This window comes from Malus domestica, chromosome 15, assembly GCF_042453785.1.
Source record: "Malus domestica chromosome 15, GDT2T_hap1".
In the NCBI taxonomy this organism is placed as follows: Eukaryota; Viridiplantae; Streptophyta; class Magnoliopsida; order Rosales; family Rosaceae; genus Malus; species Malus domestica.
The window spans coordinates 53,390,731-53,417,655 of record NC_091675.1 but is presented as its reverse complement, the minus strand read 5'-3'; the positions used below and the strand labels follow the sequence as shown (position 1 = coordinate 53,417,655).

The 26,925-nt window shown below is 36.8% G+C and overlaps 1 protein-coding gene across 1 annotated transcript; it reads left to right on the top strand.

Moving 5' to 3' along the window:
- Nucleotides 1–6,709: 6,709 nt before the first annotated feature.
- On the top strand, nucleotides 6,710–25,727 carry LOC103402562 (uncharacterized). Its single transcript, XM_029094543.2, has 27 exons — nucleotides 6,710–7,000; nucleotides 7,099–7,401; nucleotides 7,495–7,554; nucleotides 7,669–7,761; nucleotides 8,697–8,925; nucleotides 9,900–10,006; nucleotides 10,361–10,423; nucleotides 11,105–11,205; nucleotides 11,600–11,694; nucleotides 11,804–11,824; nucleotides 12,282–12,377; nucleotides 12,533–12,653; nucleotides 12,825–12,968; nucleotides 13,235–13,431; nucleotides 14,634–14,905; nucleotides 15,114–15,215; nucleotides 15,595–15,771; nucleotides 15,888–16,076; nucleotides 16,497–16,738; nucleotides 16,817–16,963; nucleotides 17,704–17,920; nucleotides 18,323–18,451; nucleotides 18,561–18,677; nucleotides 24,483–24,557; nucleotides 24,640–24,819; nucleotides 24,972–25,031; nucleotides 25,323–25,727. The coding sequence occupies exons 1-27, from the start codon at nucleotides 6,860–6,862 to the stop codon at nucleotides 25,395–25,397; spliced, it is 3,753 nt and encodes a 1,250-aa protein (XP_028950376.2). The 5' UTR covers nucleotides 6,710–6,859; the 3' UTR covers nucleotides 25,398–25,727.
- The last annotated feature ends 1,198 nt before the right edge of the window (nucleotides 25,728–26,925 follow it).

Here is a 26,925-nt window from a genome sequence, read left to right as displayed (position 1 = left end):
AATATACATCTCCCGAAAATGTTAAGTGAAATGTAAATGTTGCTTTTACATCTTAAACTTGCATCTCTCTTTTGGAGATGCTTTAAGGAAATTTTGTGGTGATCATGATTAGTTTTATAATTGTGCTTATCTTTGTAATATTTTTCCATTGAACATAATAAAATAAAATAAAATAATCAGGTCAAAGAATGGAATAGTGACTCCCTATCTAATCTCACAAGCTAAAAGTCATCCCATGTGAGAAAATTTTCAATGTGTCAGACATACGACATGATAGATAAAGTCTTATAATATAATTAGTTAAAATTTTGAAGGAAAAAGAATTTCCAACTAATTTTATTATAACAATTTGTGTATCGGATCCTGTTTCCGATACACTGAAAAATCTCTCTTTTTGGAGTTGCATGCTTTAAGGAAATTTTGTGATGAAACATGATTAGTTGGCTAATTGTGCTTATTTTTTTTGTAATAATTAATTGGGTCAAATAATGGAATAGGGACTCCCTACCCTACCCAAACCCAAAGGCCTAAAAGTCATCCCCTTGAACATAAAATTCTTCCCTTTTTCTTGTAAATGCCTACTAACTCTAACCACCCTCCATTTTTCCTTCATAGACGTGTTACGTGCATACCACAAGAGTTCATGCCTTTGCTAAGTTTGCTTCATCATTCAATTAAACATTAGCCAAATACTTAAAAAAGACAAGATTCCCATAACTTCGATTCCAAGCAAAGTATTTCTTTATAACTCTACAAATGTTTAGACACTACCTATCTTTAATTTAAATCCTCTCTCAAGGATTATTCCTTCAAAAATCAACTGTACTTAAGGCTTTTTAATCCTCGTGATGATGAAACAATAATATTTTAAAGGTGTTTCAACTCGTATTTCTTTTGTTGCAAGAAAGTGAAGGAATCTTTTTTAAACTTACAGGATTTATTGAACAATCTAGTAGCATTACGTTATAGTGTATTTTTCTTGATTTGTCAACGGGATATTTTAAGTTCAATTTTCGTAAACGATGAATTTGATACCAATTTATTATGACTAGCTTATTTTGTGCCTTGGCCTAAATTCCCTAGTATTGAAGTCGGCATTTTACATTTCTTGTTAGTTGTAAAGCTCTCCAATTGCATGACGTAAAATACTTATCTTCGCTCAAAGATGTAAATAAAAATTAACATTTACATCTTTGGGATGCGGGTCCCTTAGTTATGGTCAGAAAAATAAATGAGTCACCTTTAAGTCTCTTTCCTTGGGAAAAAAAATTTTCCGTGCACTGGGAACACAGCTAGGTATATCAAATTGGTTGAAATTTCTTTTTATGTACCCAACCAATTGTTTTGTGACATTTGATGTCCCGGACTGTGTTTCCGATACAATGAAAAATCTCTTCTTTCTTTGGAGTTAACTTTTCAATTTAGATCAGTTGCATTCTCATTGTCTCCTCAAAATTGTAACAAAGCAGCTCACATGGTGGTTACTCATGTTTTTTAAGAGAATATGTATCTAGTGCGATGATTGGGAGCCAATTTAGTTGTTCAATATCCTCGTTGTGGATGTTAATGTATCGGATTAGATTTAATCATTATAAGGCAATTTATTGTTTGACAAAAGACACAAATTACATTCATAATAATGTCAAACGAAATACAAATATAATTTTTACATCTCAAATTAGAATTATTCTCTTTCTTATTTTTATTCCACCCCTTCCCTCACCTCTTATTTGATCGGTCACGGTTAAGTTATATTAATTTTTTTTATAGAAAAAGAAAGATAAAATAAATAATGTGAGATGAGGGGATAAAAGTGGATGAAAAAAGAAGGAAAGAGAATCCTAATCCAATTTGTATTGTTTCCATCGAAGATCCTAACTTAAAAACAGATGCGACGCTTGGGCGAGACGTTTACACGTCCCTTAACCTTTTGGCAAGGCGTTGGCCACGCCGCCGATGACGACTCATTTGACGGTTTAAATTTGGCTGAACGCCAGAAGGGGATCTCTTTCTCTTTGTTCTTGTTGTTGTCCAATTGGGGCGATGCAGGCAACCACCATAGCGTCCAATACCAACTCGCGCGAGTAGCCATGGGAAATACTTACTCGCCTACCTGTGCTCCTCACCTGCCTTATCAATCCCTCTCACTACCAAACCTAAGGATATATGGTTGCCTTCTTCCTTTAATTTAATTACTTTTTAATTTATAAAAAAATGGACAATAATTGATGTTTGCCATATTAAACTAAATTAGTACGCTTTTAGAATCTTAGAATTGCATCATGCTTTTACTCATCTCTATTATTAAATCGCCACGTGTGAATTGTGATGAAGAATTTATTTATTTGTTTATTTTTCATATTACCTACTTATAACCTAAACTACATGTTAACAAAAAACAATTTATCAACCGAAAAAAGGAAGAAAAATCAAATTAACTCTGTCAACAAAATTGAAGAAAAATAATCAAAATAAAATTTATGGTCAATATAGTAAATTAAATACAAAATGATTTATTTTTTTTTTTTAAAAGTAATGTTTTATCACATATTTGTACCATCATTTGTACATCTCTATAATAGAAGAAAGACATGCCAACGCATGTGAGTCTCATCTCTATTAGAATCTGGAGAGATGATACAAAATATACGGTAAGAGTAACATTTTTGTATTTCAAACCCTCACAACCAGGTAACTATGTTTCCGTTTACTCTTCTATGTTTTTGTCTCAAAAAAAAATAAACTTTTAGTGATGAAATATAGTTGTCTAAAAAGAGTCGCTAAAGATACGAACAATCTATTTAGAGATGAAGGATTGTTTGAAGATCGTCATAAAAAATCTTAGCAACCATTTTATATATTCTCTCTTCGTAAATTTTATTTTCAAAATTTTAATGAGCACATACATAGTAGATAGTACGAATAATAACAAAGGTGGTGTTATCTACACACTTCTTCTGCAATTCATTCGATCTAGGTACCAAAAACTGAAATGGGTGTCTGAAAGATAAAAAGAGGTGTTATAAATATCTTCGTCCTAATAACAATTCATTATCCATGGAGCAAACCTCAATATAAAGAGAACGACTTATACGGTGCCAGGATACGGCTATAGTTGTGTTTTGCGTCAAAAAAAAAAAAATATGTGTAAAATTTATTCATATGTGTTTGATTTATTGACACGAGGCATCATCTGGCTGTGTGCAAGTGCCATATAAATTGTTCTCCAACATAAATATATAAAATTTAAGAACACAAACCCCTCCATTCCTAGAGTGAATCCTTGCCAAATCCTCTAATTACATCCGTTTATTGTACATCATGCAATCAGTTTTCATCAGGTACTATTTATATTCAATTTTAAATAAAAAAATTTACAATGATTTCTAACCCACAATGTATGATGAACAAATGTGATTTGAAAATTCCCAATATCCTTACAAAGAGATCTGGTGAGGATCCTCACTCCTCCATTCCATCTCTTAAGAAAATTGTAAAGGAGAAGAAAGGCGTCATTTTCTTTACTATTAAAAAGTAGGTTTTGATGATTAGTGTGAGGTGATTCATTTCAAACTGGTGATTGTTTAGTTTTTCTCAAGAAATTCTTAGTTTTTTTTTTTTAACAACGATATTATCTACACTAATAGATGAGAGAGCAAGCTAAATCTTACAATAAGCTAATAATAACATATTCCAAATTCACATTTAGTGAATATCAAATCTGAAAACTTTCATCTAAAATAATTAGAATATCGAATTTAAAACCTCTCTTGCAACATAACAAGCATAAACAAAAGTTAGGTCTCCCTTGTACAACCTGAGGTAATGGGCTATAGCACGTCATTTCAAAGGGTCAATGATTCAACTTTCACTCCCTATGTAAGTTTTATATTAAGAGTTCGTTGAACTTTTTCCTTTTTCTTGAAAAGTAATTCTACATAAAAGTACTTTCTGTGAAAAAAATTCATGTTTTTCTTGGTTGGATCAGCTCGGTCGGCGATTTTCGTCTTCTTGTGAAGTTTACAAATTTGCTCTTATAAATCGATGAATCTCCGTATGCTCCTAGTCTTGAGCTGCCCAACAGCCACACAAGCTGGATAGAAAAGGCTCTAATCCGGTTCAACACGTCACACCGTCTTTGGCATTGATATTTTTAACAATAACACTTTTAGTTATATTAAAAGTATTTTTAAATACTGCATAAATTTTGCAGTTAAGATAGGAAAAGGATTCTGGCCGGATTATATTTTGGGATCCGGAAGATCTCGTGATCATAATCGTTTATTGTATATTGTGCGATCATAAAATATTTTAATTTTAAAATTTAAACTTAAATATAAATAGTAACTAACGAAAATTGATCGTACGATATCGATAAACAATTATGATCATGAGATCCTCGGGATCCCAAAAAAAGATCCGCTAGGATCATGGATCCTCTCCTGAGTCAATGGAGAGGATCCTCCTGACCAAGCATTGTTGACCGTTAGATTTTCATCCAACAACTATCATTATTATAACTTTAAAGAAACCTTCCTACTTATAACCGTTGGATGGACCCATAATGCTTGGTAAAAAAATCATCTCCATTGGGTCAGGAGAGGATCCAAATCCCTTTTCCGTTAAGATAATGCTTGACAAACTAAAGAATGATTAAAAGAAGGTACTAGTTCCAGTTTTGATTGGACCGTATCCGAGTAGTATAAGGATGGTCCTAAATGTCAAACTTTTAGATATCCAGGTGCTGGCTCAATGCTGCCTCCACGAAATCGTGCACCAATTGGACACGTTTCAAAGTTGCAATTCTGCCAATTTGGACCATACACATACCATATAATAAATTTCTGCCTGCCCCCACTTGCGAGAAATTAAAAAAGCAAAAGATGGAAAATGGTTATGGTGGCCACTAAATATTGGCAATCGAATGAATGGTGGCATTCAAATTTGATGGCGAAGTTGTGAACACCAGGTGGTGTATATGGAACAGTACTTTAAGAGTTATCAATAGGGGTGTGATATCTACACACATTTTTTTACTTCTTACACACTTTTCTAACTTTCGGACGTCGGATTGAATGAATTGAAGAAGATCAACGGACAGAAATTAACAAAGAATGTGTGAGAAGTAAAAAGGAGTGTGTGGATATCATACCCCTTATCAGTATTATGTATTATTTGTAATTATGCTCTGAATTTATTATCATTCTTTGCTCGTGTTTTATTTCAGTCTTGTCCCTATTTCAAGAGAATTTCTATCCAATTTTTGATAGATTTACATCTGCGACGACTTCATGCATGTCAATACTACATCACCTAACCAGATGATGGCTAACACACCTTGAGATTGATGGCCACTAGACAGTAGGGTGGGGTGTATCAGTTTGGGTAATTTTTTACCAAGGTCTACTTCATAGGTATTCTAACGCGGTGAAAAAACGTGCTTTATTTTTTGAAATTTTGTTTTGAAGACGTGTTTTATTTTTCTTTTGATTCTTTTTTGTTTACGACCCATAATTATTTTCAAGCAACAAATCTTTTTATGAAGATTATGCTTTTGTTATTAATTTTCACGTTTGACTCTGAATGGTTTTTCTTCCTTATTTTGTTTTGTACCATCTTATAGTGATTAAAAAAAAAACACTTTATGCCCAACAAAAACCACCTCAGCTTAAAAGCCGAAAAACATATAGGAAATTAAGAATTCACAAACACAGCCCATAGAAAAAGATTCAACCCATGTGACTAAAACTTGGTATGTAGTTGTGTTGGACTCTCATTGTTTGGGCCTGCTCTTGTGCTGTTAGCCCATTTACTATATGCATGTACGAGTCGACTCATCTTTTCCATGTCTTCTTCTATACCATACATTGTCTAACATATTATCGTTCACAGCCCATATATTGGTTTTAAATGATTCGTTCAATAAACCATCACGAGGTGGCTAAATGGTTGATGATGAATTTCAGGTTCGTATTCCACACAGGACATCTTGGGTTCAATACAATCGTTGCCGAGAAAGCTAAAATGCTTATGTGAATCTTCTCAACTCCCAAAATAGTGATTTATCGTGATGAAATCACCAGTTGGTTCTCTTTTAAAAATGAAAAGAAATGACTTGTTTCATATGCGAGCACTCTCTCAATGTGACGAGCAATTTGACATTTATTTTTATCTGCATAAAAATCTGAATACATGGTAAGGCAACAACGCGTAACTTGCAATGCAAGTTACAACCGTCAAGCCGTACGGGGTCGTACATTAGCTGCTAGCTTCCACGAAAGTGGTTTGGGAAAGGAAGAGGATACGCAGCGTACGCTTCCCCTTTTTTTTCACCAAGATGCGAGTCTAGTGCGGATGAGGATTTTGGGCAAACAAAACTGATCCCGAATGCTTGAACGTATGTAGTATGCTACGCCGAGAATGTTGCAAGCAATATCACGGCTACTTGTGGATGAGTTATCAAGTCACTTGTTAAAAATCCGATAAAACATCATATGTTAGATGATCATAAACATTATCTACATCAATTTTTTGCATGACTCTTGATTCCACACGAAATTACACAACTCATTGATGAACCGGATTGTAATCAAACATCTGTTAAGAACCGATAAAAATAACAAATTTGATACAACACAACCTATTAAAATAACTGATATGATACGAGAAAAACATCAATACAACAAACACGATGCAGAATTGTTTGATTGGAGAGAAGATAAACGTGGCAGAGAGTCCGGAAGACTTGCTTTTTGAGCGAGTCCATTTCTCCACGTATTTATCGCTGCACGTGTAATTTTTTTAACATAATTTATTAAAAATCTCGATTTTATTGATAACAGTATTATCAACCGTATGAATGTTCTTCACTGTCTGCTGTCAGTTTCCAGAGTTGCACCACCTTAAACGACGTCGCAAACCAAATCCCGGAACCGGAAGTCCTTCTTCTCATCAGTCTCTCTCCCTGAATCTCCCTGACTGCAGAAGCTCAGCCATGGCGGTAACTCCTCTTCTCACTCTTCCACATTTTCCTTATTCGTACTCTTTACGAAAAAATTATCAACTTCTAAATGCATGGCGGTTTTTTTTTTTGTATAGGACTCGTTTGGGAAGACGCTGATGGATCTGATATCGTCGGACCCGTCCACAGCGTCGTCCTCCGCCTCTTCGACGACGTCGTCTTCGGCGTCGATTCAATCGGCGGCTCATGCGCCTTCTCCACCAAAAAGCAGCGCTGGCCTTCCGACGGCTCTGGGGAAGCCGGCCGGAGAGAAGAGGTCGAAGAGGGCGGCGCTGATGCAGATTCAAAACGACACCATCTCTGCCGCCAAAGCTGCGTTGCATCCCGTCCGCACCAACATCAACATTATGCCCCAGAAGCACAAGCACAAGCAGAATAAGGTACTTCAAATCGTATCAAATCAATTTTTTTGTTCTAGATTAGGAATTAGGGTTTATTTATTGGGCCTAACTGCAATTGGAATCGCAACGCAGCCTGTTTCGTATGCAGAACTTGCAAGGAGTATCCACGAATTAGCTGCTACATCCGATCAGGTAGCTGTTGAATACTCACCTATTTCCGGCACCTACTTTTGTACATTTATTTATTTGTTTACTTTTGAAAATTTAAGTGTTGTTTGTTTTCTATATCTTTTGCATTGCGAATAGAAAAAATCCCAGAAGCAGCTAGTGAATCACGTCTTTCCCAAGCTTGCCGTCTACAATTCTGTTGACCCCTCCGTCGCACCTTCACTTCTCATGGTAACTTTCGCTTGTTTACATGTTATATAGCTTATTGATGGAATGCAGTTGCAATACTTCCATATGATCATATGAAACTTTATAAATTCTTATTTTGCTTTGTTATATTTCCCCTTTACTTAGTTCCACGTTCCTTTGTCATGTTAATGCGATGCCTTTAGGCACGAGTGCCAAATAGGAAAGACAATAAGAATCTCGGCACTCGGCATATTCACAAAGATACTTAGCACATCAATTCAATAAGCCCACATTGCTAATTTCAATGTTGGAACTGAATCTTAGTTGCCAACTTGCCATGACTGTTGTTCTCTGAGAGTAGTTTCATAACGAGCTTAACTGGTGTGTATGGTTTGTGAGGTGTTGCACCACTGGTAGGATATGTTTTCTATAGCCAAAGTTAGGGATATTGAAGATGATGGAGTGGCTTGAAGTTTCATGAAGAATGAAAACTACAATTGCACAATTTATTACCATCCCTTGATATGAGTCCTGCATATCTGTTAAAAAGGAGTATTGATTCTGATAGAGTGCCTCCAGAGTTCTGAGAGCTTCTTTTGAGGAAAATCCTTATAGTGGTCAAAGACTCAAAATTATATTTCGCTGAACCCCTCGTTGCTTTTCTTGAGAGCTCTGTTCTCCTGTGTTCATGTTATGAGCAGCTTCATTTCTGGTTTACTTCCATTGGTGCTTTTGGACAATTTCCCAACCAAAAACCAAAGATATGTCGATGATGAAATGCTGTTAGGAAGATAAACTTTTTCGGTTTTTAGTTTTACCAAGAGAAAACACGTGTTGTGGGGTTAAACTAGAAACGAGATTCTTATTGTTTTTCCTAAAACACATTTATGAGATCATAAATGTTGGCTTTGATAACTGATAATTCAATCTATCGTTCAAATACATGTTTTTCTTAGAAGTTTTTGTTCTTTCTGCAGCTCAATCAGCAGTGTGAGGATAGGAGTGTTCTGCGATATGTCTATTATTACTTGGCCAGAATTTTATCAGATACTGGTGCACAAGGTGTAAGCACTGGTGGTGGGATCCCAACTCCAAACTGGGATGCCCTAGCTGACATTGATGCTGTTGGAGGAGTTACCAGAGCTGATGTTGTACCAATAATAGTGAATCAGCTTACAACAGAGGCTTCAAATGCTAATGTAGAATGTAAAGTATTTTTCAGAGTTTCTCGTAGTTTAATAGGCTTCTTTTTATCACTGCATTTCATGGTTTCCAGTGTCGGAGTAACTTAGAGTTGTATGCTGTCTATTAAGAGAACTCAATGCACAAAGTTCTATATTCCAGCACATACTAAGGACACACTTTATCTTTTTTAAGTCTATATGGTCTTTGAACGTGGCGTGAAATGGACTTGGTTAACTAACCTTTAAATTCTGAGGGGTTTTGACCTAGGTCTTCTAAACTATTTCTTGCCTTTTTCTTTTTTTTGAAAGAAAGAAACTCTATTAAACTATATGCACAGAAGTTAGTCGATACGTATGTAAAATGGGCCATTCAAATGGAAATCTTTTATATGATAGTTTAGAATATGATGGTTAGATTAATTTTCCTTTTGTTATAGTGCTAGAGATGGTGGATGAAGTTTTTAGCCAGACTTCTGAGAGATCTTATCTAGTGTTCTGCATATTCCATCAAGCTATTCTGTTAGTCTTTGTATAGTCTTCTTTTTCAATTGTTTAAGAATAACAGGTGGGAATTGCAGCTTCCTGGTGGCCAGGTGCTTTCTTTGTAATTAGGGTTTTACGAGTGTTGTTGATTTTACTTAATTATGAAATTATGTGATGGCAGCTTCAGTATTCTCACTTTGTAGATAGTGGGTTTTACAAATAAATTTGAAAATCTTCTTATCTGCTGTTACATTACTTGTAGGTGAGGGTTTGATAGAAGTATTTATGCATTTGAGTAGAAAGTAACATTTTTTCTTTTCTTTTTAATGTTAATTCAATGTGACTGATTAATAGTCTCACTATTCTTTGCTTTTTAATAGTAACTTAATGTCACATAAGAGAATTAGGGGAGATGTTCTTAAACAGGGACAAAGTAATTGCATCATCTGGGGTGTGTTTTTACGAGGGGAGATATAGGTTCTGTTTATTGACATTGATTATTTTTTGTTGAAGTTCATGCGCGAAGATTGCAAGCTTTGAAGGCTCTTACATATGCTTCTTTAACCAATTCTGAAATACTGTCCAAATTGTACGAAATTGTGTTTGGCATTCTTGATAAGGTATGCGTTTGGGTTATCTCATATAAACTCATTTGTTTCTTACAATCGGGTTATGTCTGAATCATCTTAGAATTTTGTTCTTGATGGTAGAAAAGAGTAATTTTGGTATAGAGTGACGGTAACTGTCTAACCAAATAAAGCCAAACAAAATTATGAGATGTAAGGGGGAACTCTAAGCTTTATGAAGCTCTGTTATTGTGGAAACTATATATATTTGCCTGTGTATATGCCTTGGGGGAATCCAAATATCTAAATGTGGTTGTGGGGCTTTGAAATCTTGTCTAGTTTTAGGGATGGATTTGGATATCAAAAGGAGATTGAGAGTGCCTCTCTTTTGCGCAATTTAATTTCTAGGTTGCTGATGGCCGGCAAAAACGCAAGAAAGGTATGTTTGGGACTAAAGGTGGCGATAAAGAGGTAAAGTACATCTACTCAAAGGTTCTTATTTTTAATTTTTATGCTGGAAGGCATGGAATTGTAATTAATGGCGGGTTCCCCTACATGTGTGGTACAAGTGTTTTTTTCTTATGATTGAGAACTGGATGCACACCTTAATGCTAACGCGTACCTATCATTAGTGGGTCATGTAGTTTTTCTTAAATTTTTCTGTTAGTTATTTACAAGATTTAATATTGGGGAAGGGGCTTTTTTCCATGGAAGACAGATTTTGGATGCCGTTCTAATTGCAAATGAGGTGGAGGAAGTTAGGAAGAAGAAGAAGAAAGTTTGGGTGGTCACTGGTGTTTAAGATAGGCTTTAAGAGGCCACATGATCACGTGACTAGGGTTTTGGAATTGTTGGAATTTGGAGAAAGTGGATGTTTGAATCTGTATGCTTACGTAAAAGCTGGGGGGTGGGGGTGCCCAAAGCCTGTGGAGCCCATTAGGATGCTCAGAACCTGACTTATTCAAACATCTCTCCTCTCTTTTTTGGTTACAAAAGCCTCTTACAATTTCTAAAAAAAATCTTCTACTATGCACCTGCATTTTTTCTTGTTCCTTATCCCATGGTTGTTGAATTTCCCAACCGAGCTGATTACGTATGCTTTAGTTAATCCATGTTTTATATACATTCTTTAATTTTCATTTTCAACTTCAGTTCATCATCCGGAGTAACTTGCAATATGCTGCCCTAAGTGCTTTGAGGAGACTTCCGTTGGATCCAGGAAACCAGGCATTTCTGTACCGTGCTGCCCAAGGGTGTGTTTTCCTTCATTATGGTAGTCAACTTTTCATTGCATAGAGCTGTTGCTTGAGAATATTTTTCCGTATCTATTTCCTCATACAATTTTGACAATTGCATGTGGCACATATCCATTTGGTTCCGATATTTTCTTCTGCCATATACGTATTTTTACTTGCATGAGATTGAGTTTTAGTTGGAGAAGTTTTTTTCGATCAAACATTTTCAACTGACTCATTCTGTTTTTCTCATGTCCTTTTTTAAGCTTTGAATCTGTTTTTATGTATCCTTAAACTTGCAGCACATACTTAATTCGTATTACTACTCAATGATTGGTGGGATATCTTTAGAAACTGTACCTCTGTTGTGAAATTGGTTCTCTAAGTCAAACAAGTTTATGTTACACTTCAGGGTTTCATTTGCCGATCCAGTTGCTGTACGGCATGCATTGGAAATTTTATCTGAGCTATCTACAAAAGATCCTTATGCGGTTGCAATGGGCTTAGGTGATTTGATTAATTTAACCTTTTTAAAGATTTCGCTTTCTTATTGTGTGTGAAACTAAGCTTCATATCTTTATGCTTCTAATACTTTTCAATTCATTACTTTGTGCAGAGAAACATGCAGAGCCTGGAGGTATGTTTCCCAATATTTGTTTCTTAATCTGAGAAAAAGAAAAGATAACATAGGATCCAATTTTTACAGTAGAAAAAGAAAATGGCCTTAGGTTCAGACAGGCTTTCTAGCCAATCATTTTAACTCAGGCTTTAGCTAATATAGGTGACCAGAACATTTCAAATTTGTTGAAAAAAAAAAGAACATTTTTAATTTTTTTTGTCTGCCTGGCTCCTTTAGAAATTGTTCATTCTATTTGTAGGAAAGCAAAGAAAATAAAGACTTGTTCTGTTACAAGATATGTTTTTGCAATGAGTTTTGTGAATGAAATGAGTTTGGTCTCATCTGGTTCAATGCCATTTTAGATTTATTTTTTCATGTTGAAATCTCAAATTGTAAAGTTTGTTTGCATCTTAATATGCTCAAATTGTTTGTTCTTACTGCATTTTGTGGTGCCTTGGTTTGTTCTATGTATCAGGAGCTTTGCAGGATGTCCTCCATTTGCATGATGTTCTTGCTAGAGTTGCTCTAGCGAGGTTGTGCTATACAATTTCTAGAGCACGAGCCTTGGATGGTAAGTCTATATGATGAATTCTTCTTCTTCTTCTTCTTCTTCTTCTTCTCTCTCTCTCTCTCTCTCTCTCTCTCTCTCTCTCTCTCTCTCTCTCTCTCTGTGTTTAATTTCTGTTTCCTTGTAAGTTATTTGTTTGTTTTTAAATGTGTCTACAGAGAGGCCCGATATTAAATCTCAGTTCAATTCTGTGCTTTATCAACTTCTCCTGGATCCCAGCGAAAGAGTCTGTTTTGAGGCAATTTTATGTATATTGGGAAAACATGATAGTGCAGAGAGGTGTATTATAAGCCTTCCTTTTATATTGATTGCATCCCTTTTGTCATCACAAGGTCATAATTAGGCGGAGATTGTTGTATAACTCAGTGTTCGACCCACATATTCTCCCGGATATAATTTTCTTCATTTGCTTAGTTCTAATATTCATTTGCTTACCTTTTCAATATGCAGGGCCGAAGACCGGGGTACTGGGTGGTACCGATTGACTAGGGAGATTCTCAAGTTTCCAGAAGCACCTTCTGGGAAGGGTTCCTCAAAAGATAAATCTCACAAGACAAGGCGTCCACAACCCCTTATCAAACTTGTAATGAGAAGGTTTAAGGATCTCTCTCTCTCTCTCTCGTTTTGGTATCAGAACCCGGTGAAAATTGATGTTAAGAGGTAGTTTTTAAAGCATATTTTCATATGTAGGAGTCTGGTTGAACTTAAAATGTTGCAAAAATAATATAAAGGTAAAAATAAAAAAATTCCATTTGGTCAACTGTCACATGGGGCAAAGCTCAGGTGGTATTGCTAAAGTTTTCTCTTCGTAAAAACTTTAAATTATATTCTCTTGATTTTGTGCTTCCTGTTTTTTACAGGTTGGAGAGTTCTTTCCGTAGTTTCTCTAGGCCAGTACTCCATGCAGCAGCAAGAGTTGTGCAGGAGATGGGGAAGAGTCGGGCTGCTGCATTTGCTATAGGAATACAGGATATCGATGAAGCAGTGCATGTTAATACATTGTCTGAGTCTCTTGATTCGCAGGATTACAATATTAATGAAACCGCACATCCTGAAAGTAAATTTCCAACTTTTTTATCTTTTGACAGGATCTTTTGTAAGTTGTAACCTTTTAGATACTGGTCCATAGCTTCCATAGCATCTTCCATCTAATATTTTAGAGGATCAATGATCATTAATTTTGATGATAATTGTGTAGATTATGTAGCTATACAATGAGTGATGTGAGTCACTGGAAATATCTTATTAGTTACGGTTTATATATATATATATATAGAATTTGCATGTGTAATTGTGTCAATGGACCTTTTAGTAATAGGCATTAGAGTGCTATTATAATTATCATTAATTATTTATGAGTATGCTATGAATTCTGCATCTGGTGTGAGCTCTACAACTCGTCCCCTGTATTGCACTATTTTTAGTAATGAAAGTATGCGTCTTATACATAAAACAAAAGGATGCTCTTAGTTCAGCAGTTACACGTGTCTGGTGTACAAATTTATGGAATATTCACAATTAACTTCATATATGTTTCAAGCCAAAGTCATGCTTGGTTTTTAGTTACTTTTATCACAGGGAATTTTGCACCAAATATACTTGAGAACAGTTCGTGCATGAAAATTTTGCAGATGTTTATCTGGCATAGGTTTGATGATTGAATTTTTAAAGCAACATATTTCACAGAGTGAAAGATCTTATATCATTCTGGTTCTCCAGGATATGCATTGCTTTATAAATATATAGGTTTTTTATTTGAATTCTCCATTTCAAGATCAGGAAGGTAAAATGTGTCCGGTTAGAGTGTTTTTATTTAGCAAAGTCATTTCAGTGTATATTGATACTTTTTATCTAAAATTTCACTCTCAATTTTGTTTTTCTTTAATCTCTTTGGGAAAACGATATGCCATATTAATTTCAGTTTTTTGTGGCTAGCATAACATAAGTTGGAATTTTCCATGTTATTGGGAAAACGATATGCCATATTAATTTCAGTTTTTTGTGGCTAGCATAACATAAGTTGGAATTTTCCATGTTAAGAGTAAAATAGGTAGAAAACACATGATATGTTGTAACAAGGTAGGTGAATGTAAATGAGGCCTGTACTTTCTCCCAAAGTATTTTGGAAATATGTAGGACTTATACTGTTTGCTTGTGTTTTTACTTGCCATATTCTTTTATATATTTTTAAAGGATGAATAGTTAGTATAGTGGAATGCAATCTAATTATGTTTCATGGTTTCCCTTCCCACCTCATAGGCATTCGAAGAACTTCTTCTGTATCTGCTGGAGTAGGTGGCAAGGATACAATTGCTAGTTTGTTAGCTTCATTGATGGAAGTTGTGCGGACAATTGTAGCTTGCGAGTGTGTCTATGTTCGAGCAATGGTAATTAAGGCACTGATCTGGATGCAAAGTCCCCACGATTCATTTGATCAACTAGAATCTATTATTGCATCAGAGCTTTCTGATCCAGCTTGGACAGCCACACTATTGAATGATATTTTGCTCACTTTGCATGCTCGTTTTAAGGTATGTAGTGGACAAGAAAGTATCTCATGGTGTGTAATTTGTTGGGAAGTGTATATGTGTAGAAATCTCTATTAATGAACTTCGGTACAAAGATGCTGAGGAAGCGAACCACTGAGTAAAAAAATATAGAAAACCAAGCCACAATCCCAAACCAGAACAACATCACACATCCAATAACAGCTAACGGCTAAACCATTTGTATTGTCAGGCGACTCCAGATATGGCTGTCACTCTTCTTGAAATCGCAAGGATCTTTGCAACTAAAGTTCCAGGGAAGATTGATGCTGATGTATTACAACTACTTTGGAAGGTAATTTCCTTCAATCCTCACCACAGGCAGTTCTTATCTATCTAGATAATTATGTATGTCTTGTCCATCGTATTATTTTCTTGCATTTCTTTTAGTGAAGTCTGTGTTTTTTGTGAAAGAATTTATTGCTGTATGTTTTCCAGTGCTTCTTATGCGCATTTATAGGCTTGCGTCAGTTATGACGATACGGTAAACATTATCCCACCAAAATGAGCAAGAGGATATAGGATACTGGTGCAGTTGTGATGGTCTGACTCCATTTTGTATTTAGTTGTTTTGCATATCTACGGGCTTTATCGCATACAAACAATCTCTATTGATGATTGCAACTTGTATCAGTGATTTTAACTAATTGTCATTACCGACTTTCTGATTCCAGACATGTCTTGTCGGAGCTGGTCCTGATGGGAAACACACAGCATTAGAAGCAGTTACCATAGTTCTTGATTTACCACCACCACAACCTGGGTCAATGCTGGGCATTACGTCAGTAGACAGGGTATCTGCGTCTGATCCACAGTCAGCTCTGGCATTACAGAGATTAGTACAAGCAGCTGTAAGCATCTTTTTTCCAATAAGTAGACGCTTTATTTGTTTCTCTTCCAATTCATCCATCAAATAACCTGTAGTACATATCCTTTTCTATTTATTGCTGAACAAATGTACTGTTAGGTATGGTTTCTTGGAGAAAATGCAAACTATGCTGCTTCTGAATATGCGTGGGAATCCTCAACTCCTCCTGGTACTGCATTGATGATGCTAGATACAGATAAAATGGTTGCTGCCGCCAGTTCTCGTAATCCTACTCTAGCTGGGGCATTGACTAGGCTTCAGAGATGTGCATTCAGTGGCAGCTGGGAGGTATTAGTTTCCACCTCAGTGTCAGGCATTTGACATTTTTTACTGACTCTATCTTAGAACGATAACAGGGTGAATTAAATACTAGTTTTCCTATGTACTACCACGGTCTGGCAGTCATGGTTAAGGGTTACAATATTCTGTTGAGGCATGGTTTCTAAAGCATGGAAACGATGGTAGTGGTAGTTAGAGAATATACTTTGCCTGTTGGTGGCTCTATAGTGGGCATGCAGGAGTAACCTATAAAACTCTAGTTTACTGATTTTCCGTGGCTAACATGTGACCTCACCCTCTACATTTTTCGGATGGGGGCCTAGATACTACAGAATGTACACACACGTGCACACATATTTGTTAACCTGTGAACTCACCTCTACTCATTTGATTGTCTAATATGTTGTTTGTTCATTTGGGTTTCTCTAGGTTCGAATTATTGCTGCTCAAGCTCTTACAACTTTGGCAATAAGGTCTGGTGAACCTTTTAGGCTACAGATCTATGAATTCTTACACACGTTAGCACATGGGGGAGTGCAGTCTCAGTTTTCTGAGATGCATCTCAGTAATGGGGAAGATCAAGGAGCAAGTGGCACAGGCCTTGGAGCTCTAATAAGTCCCATGATAGATGTTCTTGATGAAATGTATAGAGCACAAGATGATTTGATCAAGTAAGTGATACAAATTTCTTTTTTAAACGCGTCATTCTTCTTTTGGTATTCACAAGAGTTTGTTGTGTGGATAATCAGGGAAATACGCAGCCATGACAATGCCAATAAGGAATGGACAGATGAAGAACTTAAGAAACTATATGAAACTCATGAAAGGTTGCTTGATCTTGTTTCGCTGTTTTGTTACGTCCCCAGAGCAAAGTATCTGCCCATGGGGCCAATAAGGTACAAACTCACTTATAGTGCTTTATGTCTTTAATTTGACATATATTTATCCGTTGTAATTTTTTTGTTTAGTCAGATTTTAATCTGTTGTATTTGAAAGAATAAGAGGTGTGAGGCGTTTTTGTTATTTTGTGTGTAAAACTTGATTCCGAAATGTGGAGATGCAATTTTCTAGTTCTTTAGCAAATGTCCAGAAAAAGAATGTCAGCAGTTTGCACCAATGCTTTAATTAGACGATCTCTCTGTTAGGTAAAACCATAATTCCTCAAATATGTTATCTATTCACTGCTCAGAAAATAGTATACATGTAAACATGGAAATTTGCTCCAAATTCCAAAACCTCCTGGAAATCTTAAAAAAAAGTACTAAGCATGACACAGTTAGAAAATATTGTCCAAAGTAACTATTAAACTAATTGTCACTGTACTTATGAGGTGCAAATAGAAGAAAAGTTTATTATGATCCTTGTCTAAGGATTTTAAGCATGTCCCATTTGGTATGAGCATTAGTCAAGAGTGAGGGTAATTTACAACTAATCACTGCTTAGTGCTTACAAAGCACTTTTATGAGGGATTGACTGTGTCAATAATCATCGGTCTAACTCTAAATTTTAATGAGATGATTCCCACATACTAAAACTCTTTTCATTTGACGGCGAGTGTGATTTCTTTTGAATACCAGTTTTACCTTCTTTTCTATCTGCATTTCTTATTTGATTTCCCTTCATAATCTTTTGACAGTGGAAAACTTATCGACATCTACCGCACGCGGCACAATATTAGTGCATCAACTGGTTTGAGTGATCCAGCTGTTGCTACTGGAATTTCTGATCTTATGTACAAATCTAAACCAGCACCTGAAGATCCTGATGTGCTTGATGATGACCTTGTAAATGCTTGGGCAGCAAACCTTGGTGATGACGGACTCTTAGGAAATAATGCACCGGCAGTGAGCAGGGTAAAATATTTAATTGATCTAAAGTAAACTTTAAATTTTACAGATGAAAGAAATTAAATATATTAGTCCTGACCAAAAGTGAGATATTTATCAACATCTTGCTATCTTATGTCTCAATACAAACGCTAAATTTGAAAACAGTATTTGTATAATTCTGATTTGAGAGATCATTAAACATATTATTATTATTCCTTTCCTCTGTTGAATCTTGTAGTCTAACTTTTAAAAGGAATTTGAGTGGGAATTTTTCGTAGATACTGTTTTTCTGTGTTATAAATTACTGGTTTAAGGTTTGTCTTAGAAAGTGGAATTGGGACTATAGTTTGTATGCAACATTGGCTTACAGTAGAATGTCTTGGTCCACTTCAAATGGATGACTATTTCACCTCGACTTCCTGTTAGGTTAATGAATTTCTTGCTGGTGCTGGAACTGATGCTCCCGATGTTGATGAAGAGAACATAATCTCTAGGCCTTCAGTTAGTTATGATGATATGTGGGCGAAGACCCTTTTGGAGACTTCTGAGCTGGAGGTATGTGTGTTTACATAATGTTCCTGGGCTGGCATTGCATGCAATAACCTTGGAGTAATCATGTATACAATGAGGAGGTTGTCACTAATTATATTCATCTGGATTGTAGGAAGATGATGCGAGGTCATCCGGGACATCTTCCCCAGAATCCACGGGATCAGTTGAAACTTCGATATCATCTCACTTTGGCGGAATGAACTACCCTTCACTTTTCAGTTCACGGCCGGTATGAGATGCATTGGTCAAATTCGAATAAATATTTTCTTTGTTTTTTAACTTTTTTTAATAATATACTTCCACTTTCACATTTGTTGAGGTGTTGTGCGGAAGCGGCATTCAACTGTAAGTGAATAGTAAGACAGAACAGAATAAAACCAACACCAACAAGAACACCAAGATTTATACTGGTTCGGCAATGCCTACATCCAGTTTGGAGACGACGGAGTATTCCACTATAATCAATGAGAACATACAATAGTGTTTATCACTCAATTTCCCAAAGACCCAAATAACCCCAAGCTCTCACACTTACAATAGGAAGAGAAAACCAAAAATACAAAGCAAGACAATTTGAGAAAATTCTTCTCTATGCCAAATGGCTTCTTGCTATTTTTCTCTCTTCCTTGTTCTTCTCTACTTCTCCATACTTATGGGTTGCACCTTGCTCTCCTTTTATAGCCAAAGAAAAGCTTCTCAAAGACATCAATGGCCAAAGGCCTAACATCAAGTCAAAAAGAGTTAGGCACAATTGCATGTAATTTTTGTTTCCCACATGTAGCATGCCAACCAACAATTTTTTACCACAAAAGTAGCCCAAAGATTTGGACTTTGACTACATGTTTGAGTCAATAATTAACAATCTCCACCTTGACTCAAACCCTCTAAGTAGAACTCCTAATAGTCGTCTCCCAATTCCCCCATGGGGCAATCAACAAATTTTACAAACGCCAATCAAGTCTAAGCAGTGCTTAAACTTGTGCAACGAAACTGGCTTCGTTAACATATCCGCAGGATTGTCAGCGGTCCCAATCTTCTGAAGAAGAATATCTCCCTCGTCAATAATCTCACGAACAAAATGGAACCTCACGTCAATGTGTTTCGTACGTGCATGATGAACTTGATTCTTTGCTAAATGAATAGCACTCTGACTGTCGCAATAAACATCCACATGGTCTTGTTGAACCCCTAAGTCATCAAGCAACCCTTGAAGCCAGATGGCTTCCTTTATAGCTTCTGTCACAGCCATGTATTCTGCCTCAGTAGTCGACAAAGCAACTGTAGATTGCAGAATCGACCTCCAACTTACTGGACCTCCAGCAATAGAGAATACAAAACCAGTAGTGGACCTACGCTTGTCCAAATCACCTGCGTAATCAGAATCCACATATCCAACAACACATGTACCAGTAACTTTATCCTGCTGGAACAATAAACCAACATCCACAGTACCCAGAATATACCGTAGAATCCATTTCACAGCTTGCCAATGCCCTTTTCCTGGATTATGCATATATCTACTGACAATACTAACAGCTTGTGAAATATCAGGCCTAGTACACACCATAGCATACATCAAACTACCAACAACATTTGCATAAGGAATTTGAGCCATGTACTGACTCTCTTCAACAGTTTTAGGAGACATAGAAGCGCTAAGTTTGAAATGAGAGGCAAGAGGTGTACTAACCGGTTTTGAATTTTCATTCATCCTGAAACGTTGTAGTACCTTCTTCAAATATTGCTTCTGACACAGACTAATCTTGCCCTTCGCTCTATCTCTTTCAATTTCCATACCTAGTATCTTCCGAGCTTCTCCCAAGTCCTTCATCTCAAATTCATTACTTAGTTGAGTCTTCAACCTTGTAATCTCCACTTTGCTCTTACATGCTATAAGCATATCATCAACATATAAAAGCAGATAAATGAAGGTTCCATCTTGTAGTTTGCGAAAGTATACACAATGGTCATAGTGACTTCTTGTGTACTTCTGCCCGATCATAAATCGATCAAATCGCTTGTACCATTGTCTTGGAGACTGCTTCAAGCCATACAATGATTTTTCCAATTTGCAAACCCAATTTTCCTTTCCAGCAACCTTAAAACCTTCTGGTTGAGACATATAAATCTCTTCCTCCAAATTACCATGTAAGAACGCAGTCTTGACATCAAGTTGGGCCAACTCAAGGTCAAACTGCACAACCAAAGCCAACAGAATACGAATAGAAGAATGTTTTACTACAGGAGAAAATACCTCATTGTAGTCAATGCCTTCCTTCTGAGCGTAGCCTTTAGCTACCAATCTGGCTTTGAATCTTACATTGTCTTTTCCCAAAGATTCCATCTTTTTGGCATACACCCATTTACAACCAATTGCTTTCTTCCCCTTTGGTAACTGAACCAGCTTCCAAGTCTCATTTTTATGAAGAGATTTCATCTCCTCATCCATAGATTTCTTCCACAACTCGCACTCTGAACTCATGACAGCTTCTTTGTAGGCGGATGGAATATCATCTTCAATAACGGGAAGTGCATATGCCACAATATCAGTAAATCGAGCAGGCTTTCGGATTTCCCTTCTCGATCTTCTGGTTGCAATATAGTCTTGTTGCTGTGGAGGCTCTTGGGTAGGTGCCTCCTCTTCATCATCCTCGTCCTCATCATCAGAATTAACTGTAGGACTAGTGTTTGAAACATCAGACCTTACTGGAACAACTGGAGTCTTCAGTAACTCCACCTGCTTTGAGCTCCTCATGGTTTCGGTCGCTTCAGTTTCACCTTCATGCTTGTTCTGATTAACCATAGCAGCCTCATCAAAAGTCACATCTCTGCTTACAACAAATTTCTTCTCATCTGGACACCAGAGTCGGTATCCCTTCACGCCAGTGCTAAAGCCCATAAATAGAGCTTTCTTTGCTCTTGGATCCAACTTGCTTTCTCTGACATAATAGTAAGCAGAACAACCAAATATGTGTAAAAACTTGTAATCAGTACAAGGTTTACCAGACCATACCTCCATGGGCGTTTTGCCCTCGTTCGCAGCAGCTAGCAATCGATTAATGAGATGGCTTGCATAAGTGAGTGCCTCAGCCCAAAACGCCTTGCCTAATCCAGCATTAGACAACATACACCGAACTTTCTCAAGCAAAGTACGGTTCATGCGCTCTGCCACCCCATTCTGTTGCGGTGTCTCCCTAACCATGAAGTGCCTCACAATACCCTCATCTTGACAAACTTTCAAGAAAGGATCAGACTTATATTCACCCCCATTGTCTGATCTGAGAGTCTTGATCTTTCGACCGCTTTGCGTTTCAATCATCTTTTTCCACTTCAGGAATATCTTCAAGACTTCATCTTTATGCTTCATGGTGTACACCCATATTCTTCTAGAGAAGTCATCAACAAAGGAGACAAAATAATGGCTACCTCCCCAAGATGCATTCTTGGAAGGTCCCCAAACATCAGTGTGAACATAATCAAGAATGCCCTTAGTGTGGTGAATAGCAGTGCCAAATTTTACTCTAGTTTGCTTACCCAACACACAATGCTCACAAAATTCCAATTTGCATGCCTTTGCACCTTTCAATAAGCCTTGCTTCACCAATCCTTGCAACGCTTTTTCACCAGCATGCCCAAGACGCATATGCCATAACCTCGTGGTGTCTGTGCTATCTGCGTCAGCAGCTTCGGTGACAGCTGCTCCACCAATAACTGTACTCCCCTGCAAGAAATACAAGTTATTTCGTCTTGTACCTTTCATCACCACCAGTGCCCCGTACACAGCTTTAAGAACTCCACCCTCCATGGTGATCTTGAGACCCTTGGATTCCAATGCACCTAGTGAGATGAGATTTTTCTTCATATCCGGTACATACCGAACATCACTTAATTCTCTGACTGTTCCATCATGCATCTTCAAACAGATTTTGCCTATCCCTTGTGTTTTGCAGGCATTATTATTACCCATCAAAACAACTCCACCATCCAGCTCCTTGAAATTAGAAAACCATTCTCGAATGGGACACATATGATAGGTGCAACCTGAATCCAAAATCCACTCATTTGAGTGACCATCAGCATATGAACTAGCCAAAGCAAACTCGAAATCATCATCTCCAGATTTTGCAATATTTGCTTCAGAACCCGCTTTCTCCTTCTCTTTGTTCTTCAATTTGGGGCAGTCTTTCTTCCAATGCCCCTTTTGGCGACAAAAAGCACATTCATCTTTAGCAGGAAACTTCCCTCGTGACTTTGAACGAGATTTTCCCCGCTTCCCAGATTTTCTTTCCTCTGTTCGACCCCTTGCAACAAATGCCTCGGTTTGTGAATTGTGAGTCTTCAGTTCCTTCTTACGACACTCATGATTCACCAATGCCGCAGACACCTCATCAAGTTTCACCTCGGATTTTCCATACAACAGAGTAGTTGTCAAATGATCATAATCATCAGGCAATGAATTTAACAAACATAGTGCCTTGTCCTCGTCAGGAATTTTCACATCAAGGTTTGCTAAATCAGCAAGTATTTTATTATAATCATTGAGGTGTTCGTGCATAGAGATACCTGGACGATACTGAAATCGGAAGAGTCGCTTCTTCAAGAAGAGACGATTTTCTGCGCTCTTGGTCATATACTTCTCCTCCAATTTTGTCCATAACTCCTTAGCAGAAGTTTCCTTCATATACGGGTATTTCAACTCCTTATCAAGGAACGATCGAATAGCAGCACAAGCATGAAGATTAATTCGCGTCCACTGCTTGTCATCAATATCTTCTGGTTTATCTTCCAGAACCATATCCAACTCTTGTTGATACAACACATCCATAACTTCACATTGCCACATACCAAAATTATTAGAGCCATTGAATTTATCAACCTCTAACCTTGTAGTAGTGGTTGGATGTCTATTGGATGAAGACGATGTTGACCCCTTCTTTACAGATTCATCTTTATCTCCAGCCATCTACTCAGCACTATTCACAAATACAGCACTGTTCACAGGTACAATACTGTTCACAGATACTGTAGCAATTCACTGTTCACGGAACTGTAGCGCCAACACTATTCATGGAACTGGGCTCTGGTACCACTTGTTGTGCGGAAGCGGCATTCAACTGTAAGTGAATAGTAAGACAGAACAGAATAAAACCAACACCAACAAGAACACCAAGATTTATACTGGTTCGGCAATGCCTACATCCAGTTTGGAGACGACGGAGTATTCCACTATAATCAATGAGAACATACAATAGTGTTTATCACTCAATTTCCCAAAGACCCAAATAACCCCAAGCTCTCACACTTACAATAGGAAGAGAAAACCAAAAATACAAAGCAAGACAATTTGAGAAAATTCTTCTCTATGCCAAATGGCTTCTTGCTATTTTTCTCTCTTCCTTGTTCTTCTCTACTTCTCCATACTTATGGGTTGCACCTTGCTCTCCTTTTATAGCCAAAGAAAAGCTTCTCAAAGACATCAATGGCCAAAGGCCTAACATCAAGTCAAAAAGAGTTAGGCACAATTGCATGTAATTTTTGTTTCCCACATGTAGCATGCCAACCAACAATTTTTTACCACAAAAGTAGCCCAAAGATTTGGACTTTGACTACATGTTTGAGTCAATAATTAACATGAGGTTCTAGGCTTAAGATTTCTTATTAGGCTCTAGAACGTTAATGCAGTTCTAGATACTGACCATGCGATAATCATTATGCATTAAGAAGTTATTATCTTTCTAATATTTTTTTACAGTTCAATACCATGAAGTTGGTTCAACCATGACTCGACCGAAGTATAGCTTTTATGTTTTTAAGATTTGAATTTTGAACATTTTTTCTAAGCATAAGGTATCATGGAAAGGGTTGATGCACAGTTATCACTTGCTATAAGAACTAAGATCAAAGCATTTTCTTTACCCATACAAACTCATTGCCTGATTGATGCCCGGAGAGGATTATAGATTTTTAATTGAAATACACTCTATCATCTGCCATATAGGATTCAGTTGTTTGATGAGTTAATTATTTGTAACAGGAGATGTCTGGAGGAAGCAGATATAGCAATCCATCTACGGGAGGTCCCTCATACGGTGAGGGTTTAGGTTCTCCGGTTAGTGCTCATTGCCTCTCTTCTAACTAGTTTTTTAATTTTATGATTCCTTCATAACTGTAATTCTTCTAATTCTTTGCAGATTAGAGAAGAGCCTCCGCCATACTCGTCACCTGTCACGCAAAGATTTGAGTCATTTGAAAATCCCTTAGCTGGGGGAGGATCCCAGAGTTATGGTTCTCACGATGACGAACGCATTTCTTCTGGAAATCTTCAGCATGGAACGGCACTCTATGACTTCACTGCTGGTGGAGATGATGAGGTAAGTCAATATTCAGTCTGACCTTAAAGCATGGAGTTTCCCTTTCCTAACATGCAGCAGGTGTTCTGCTTGATAAACGATGCAGAAGTTGAAAAATTAACCATTGCCGTCTTTTACAAGGTGATTAATACGGGTTTTTTCTGGACTTGCAGTTAAGTTTAACAGCGGGAGAAGAGGTTGACATTGAGTATGAAGTGGATGGCTGGTTTTACGTAAGTTTACAGAGTGAATAGTACTAAATAACAACAAAAGGAAAACGAAAAAAATCTTGTTCGTGCTTTTAAGTACTCCAATATCTAGGAAGCAAGATGAATCAATTAGCGTAATGTACTTGGATAACCTCGATTTTGTCTCGTTAAAAGTAGAATTCGCCTAATATTTTTCATCTGGACCTCTTTTTCTCTAGTTGCTCTTCGAAGGGCCATTCTCTTACGTCCTCGCTAGTGAGGCAACATAGTGTATTCATATCAGTTGCTAATGTATGGCATTTTTACTCCTTACAGGTGAAGAAGAAACGCCCCGGCAGGGATGGAAAAATGGCGGGGCTGGTGCCCGTTCTCTATGTTAACCAGTCTTGAATTCCAGATTGTACGGCCATCTCCAAGCGAATGGGCTATTTTTGATCCTCTAATTCTTCGTTCTACACCATCTCGTCCGGCTATCTGGTTTCTTGAAGGCCCGAGCTGCTCCAATAATTGTTTTGAAGAGTGGGAACTCCCACTGCATTTTTGTTTCGATTGTTTTATATTTGTTTCCCTTCTTTCACGAATTCGAACATGGGACATTATTCAATACTGTGAAGACATGAGCTCAATTTTGTTAAATTTTCAGAGACTCAGGTAAGTTCTGTTAAATTTTCAGAGAAACAGACGGGTTTCGCTAATCTCATTGATACTGTCCTAACTCAATCATCCGTGCAATAGTTTAAAGTTAAAAGTTAGAAAGTCAATTTTGGAGTCAAATTTGACTTCAAATGTTATATCATTTCCACATCAAATAAGAATAAAATAATGGATTTGGCTATAATACTTACGTGTATTTAATACAATCCTTCAGATGTCAAATATAACGTTTGGAGGCAAATGCAGAGACATATGACTCTTGGAGCCAAATGCAGAATCAAATGACTTTGCACTTGATTCTGGAGTCATATACGACTCTAACTTTTCTAATGCATTGGAGAGAAATTGAGTAAAATTTGAGGTTAAAAGTAATTTTTCTAATGCATTTGGAGAGAAATTGAGTTAAATTTGAGGTTAAAGGTAGTGTTTGACTCCAACTATTTATGTGCATTGGAAATAACATCTTCAAATTCCTTTGTAGACTTCAAATTTTCTAAATTTGGAAACAAAATTACACATACGAGGAGTGCACAATAACGTTTTTGAAGTGTCAATAACATCTATCAAGTTATAGTGTCGTATTTCACTCCAAATGTGGAGATGCAAGTTACTAAATCTAATGGATACAGAGTCAAATTTGACTTTAGCTCTTAACTTGTATGCATTAGAGAGAGATTAAATGAACTTTGGGGTTAACAGTATCTTCTAAAGGTGGGAGTCTCACATTTAACCCTTGATGGCACTAATGAGAGATTGAGACAAATTCAGAATTAAGTTAACTTACAACTCTAAGCCTTGGTTTGGTTTAGCTTAACATTTTTAAGTGTTTGGTAAACACTTCAAATCAGTTTTTTTTCAAAGATTATGGGTGAAAAAAGTTGAAAACCTGAAGTTGAAAAAGCAGTTTAAAGAAAGGGCTTATTTCGGAAAAACACGGGTGAACGGTAATAGATAAATGAAAACTTCAATCTTCCAATCCTGCCCTCCTTTCTCGTTCGTGCTAGTGATTTTCGTTTCAAAATAACTTTTTATAAGAGGTTTTCATTTTAAAATAGTTATGGCAAGCAATTAGTAAAAAAGTGAGCTCCACAATGTCAAGTCCTGAGTGCAAGCAAACAACCATTCATGGACGAATTAAGAAAGATATATATCTGTTTGTGGAGTTATGCTTCTGATTTGTCTTAGGGTTTGTGGGGTTTATAGGGACCGTTTTCTGATTTCATCCCCTATCAATGCCTCCCCTTCTAAGTTTGATTAGTTTGTT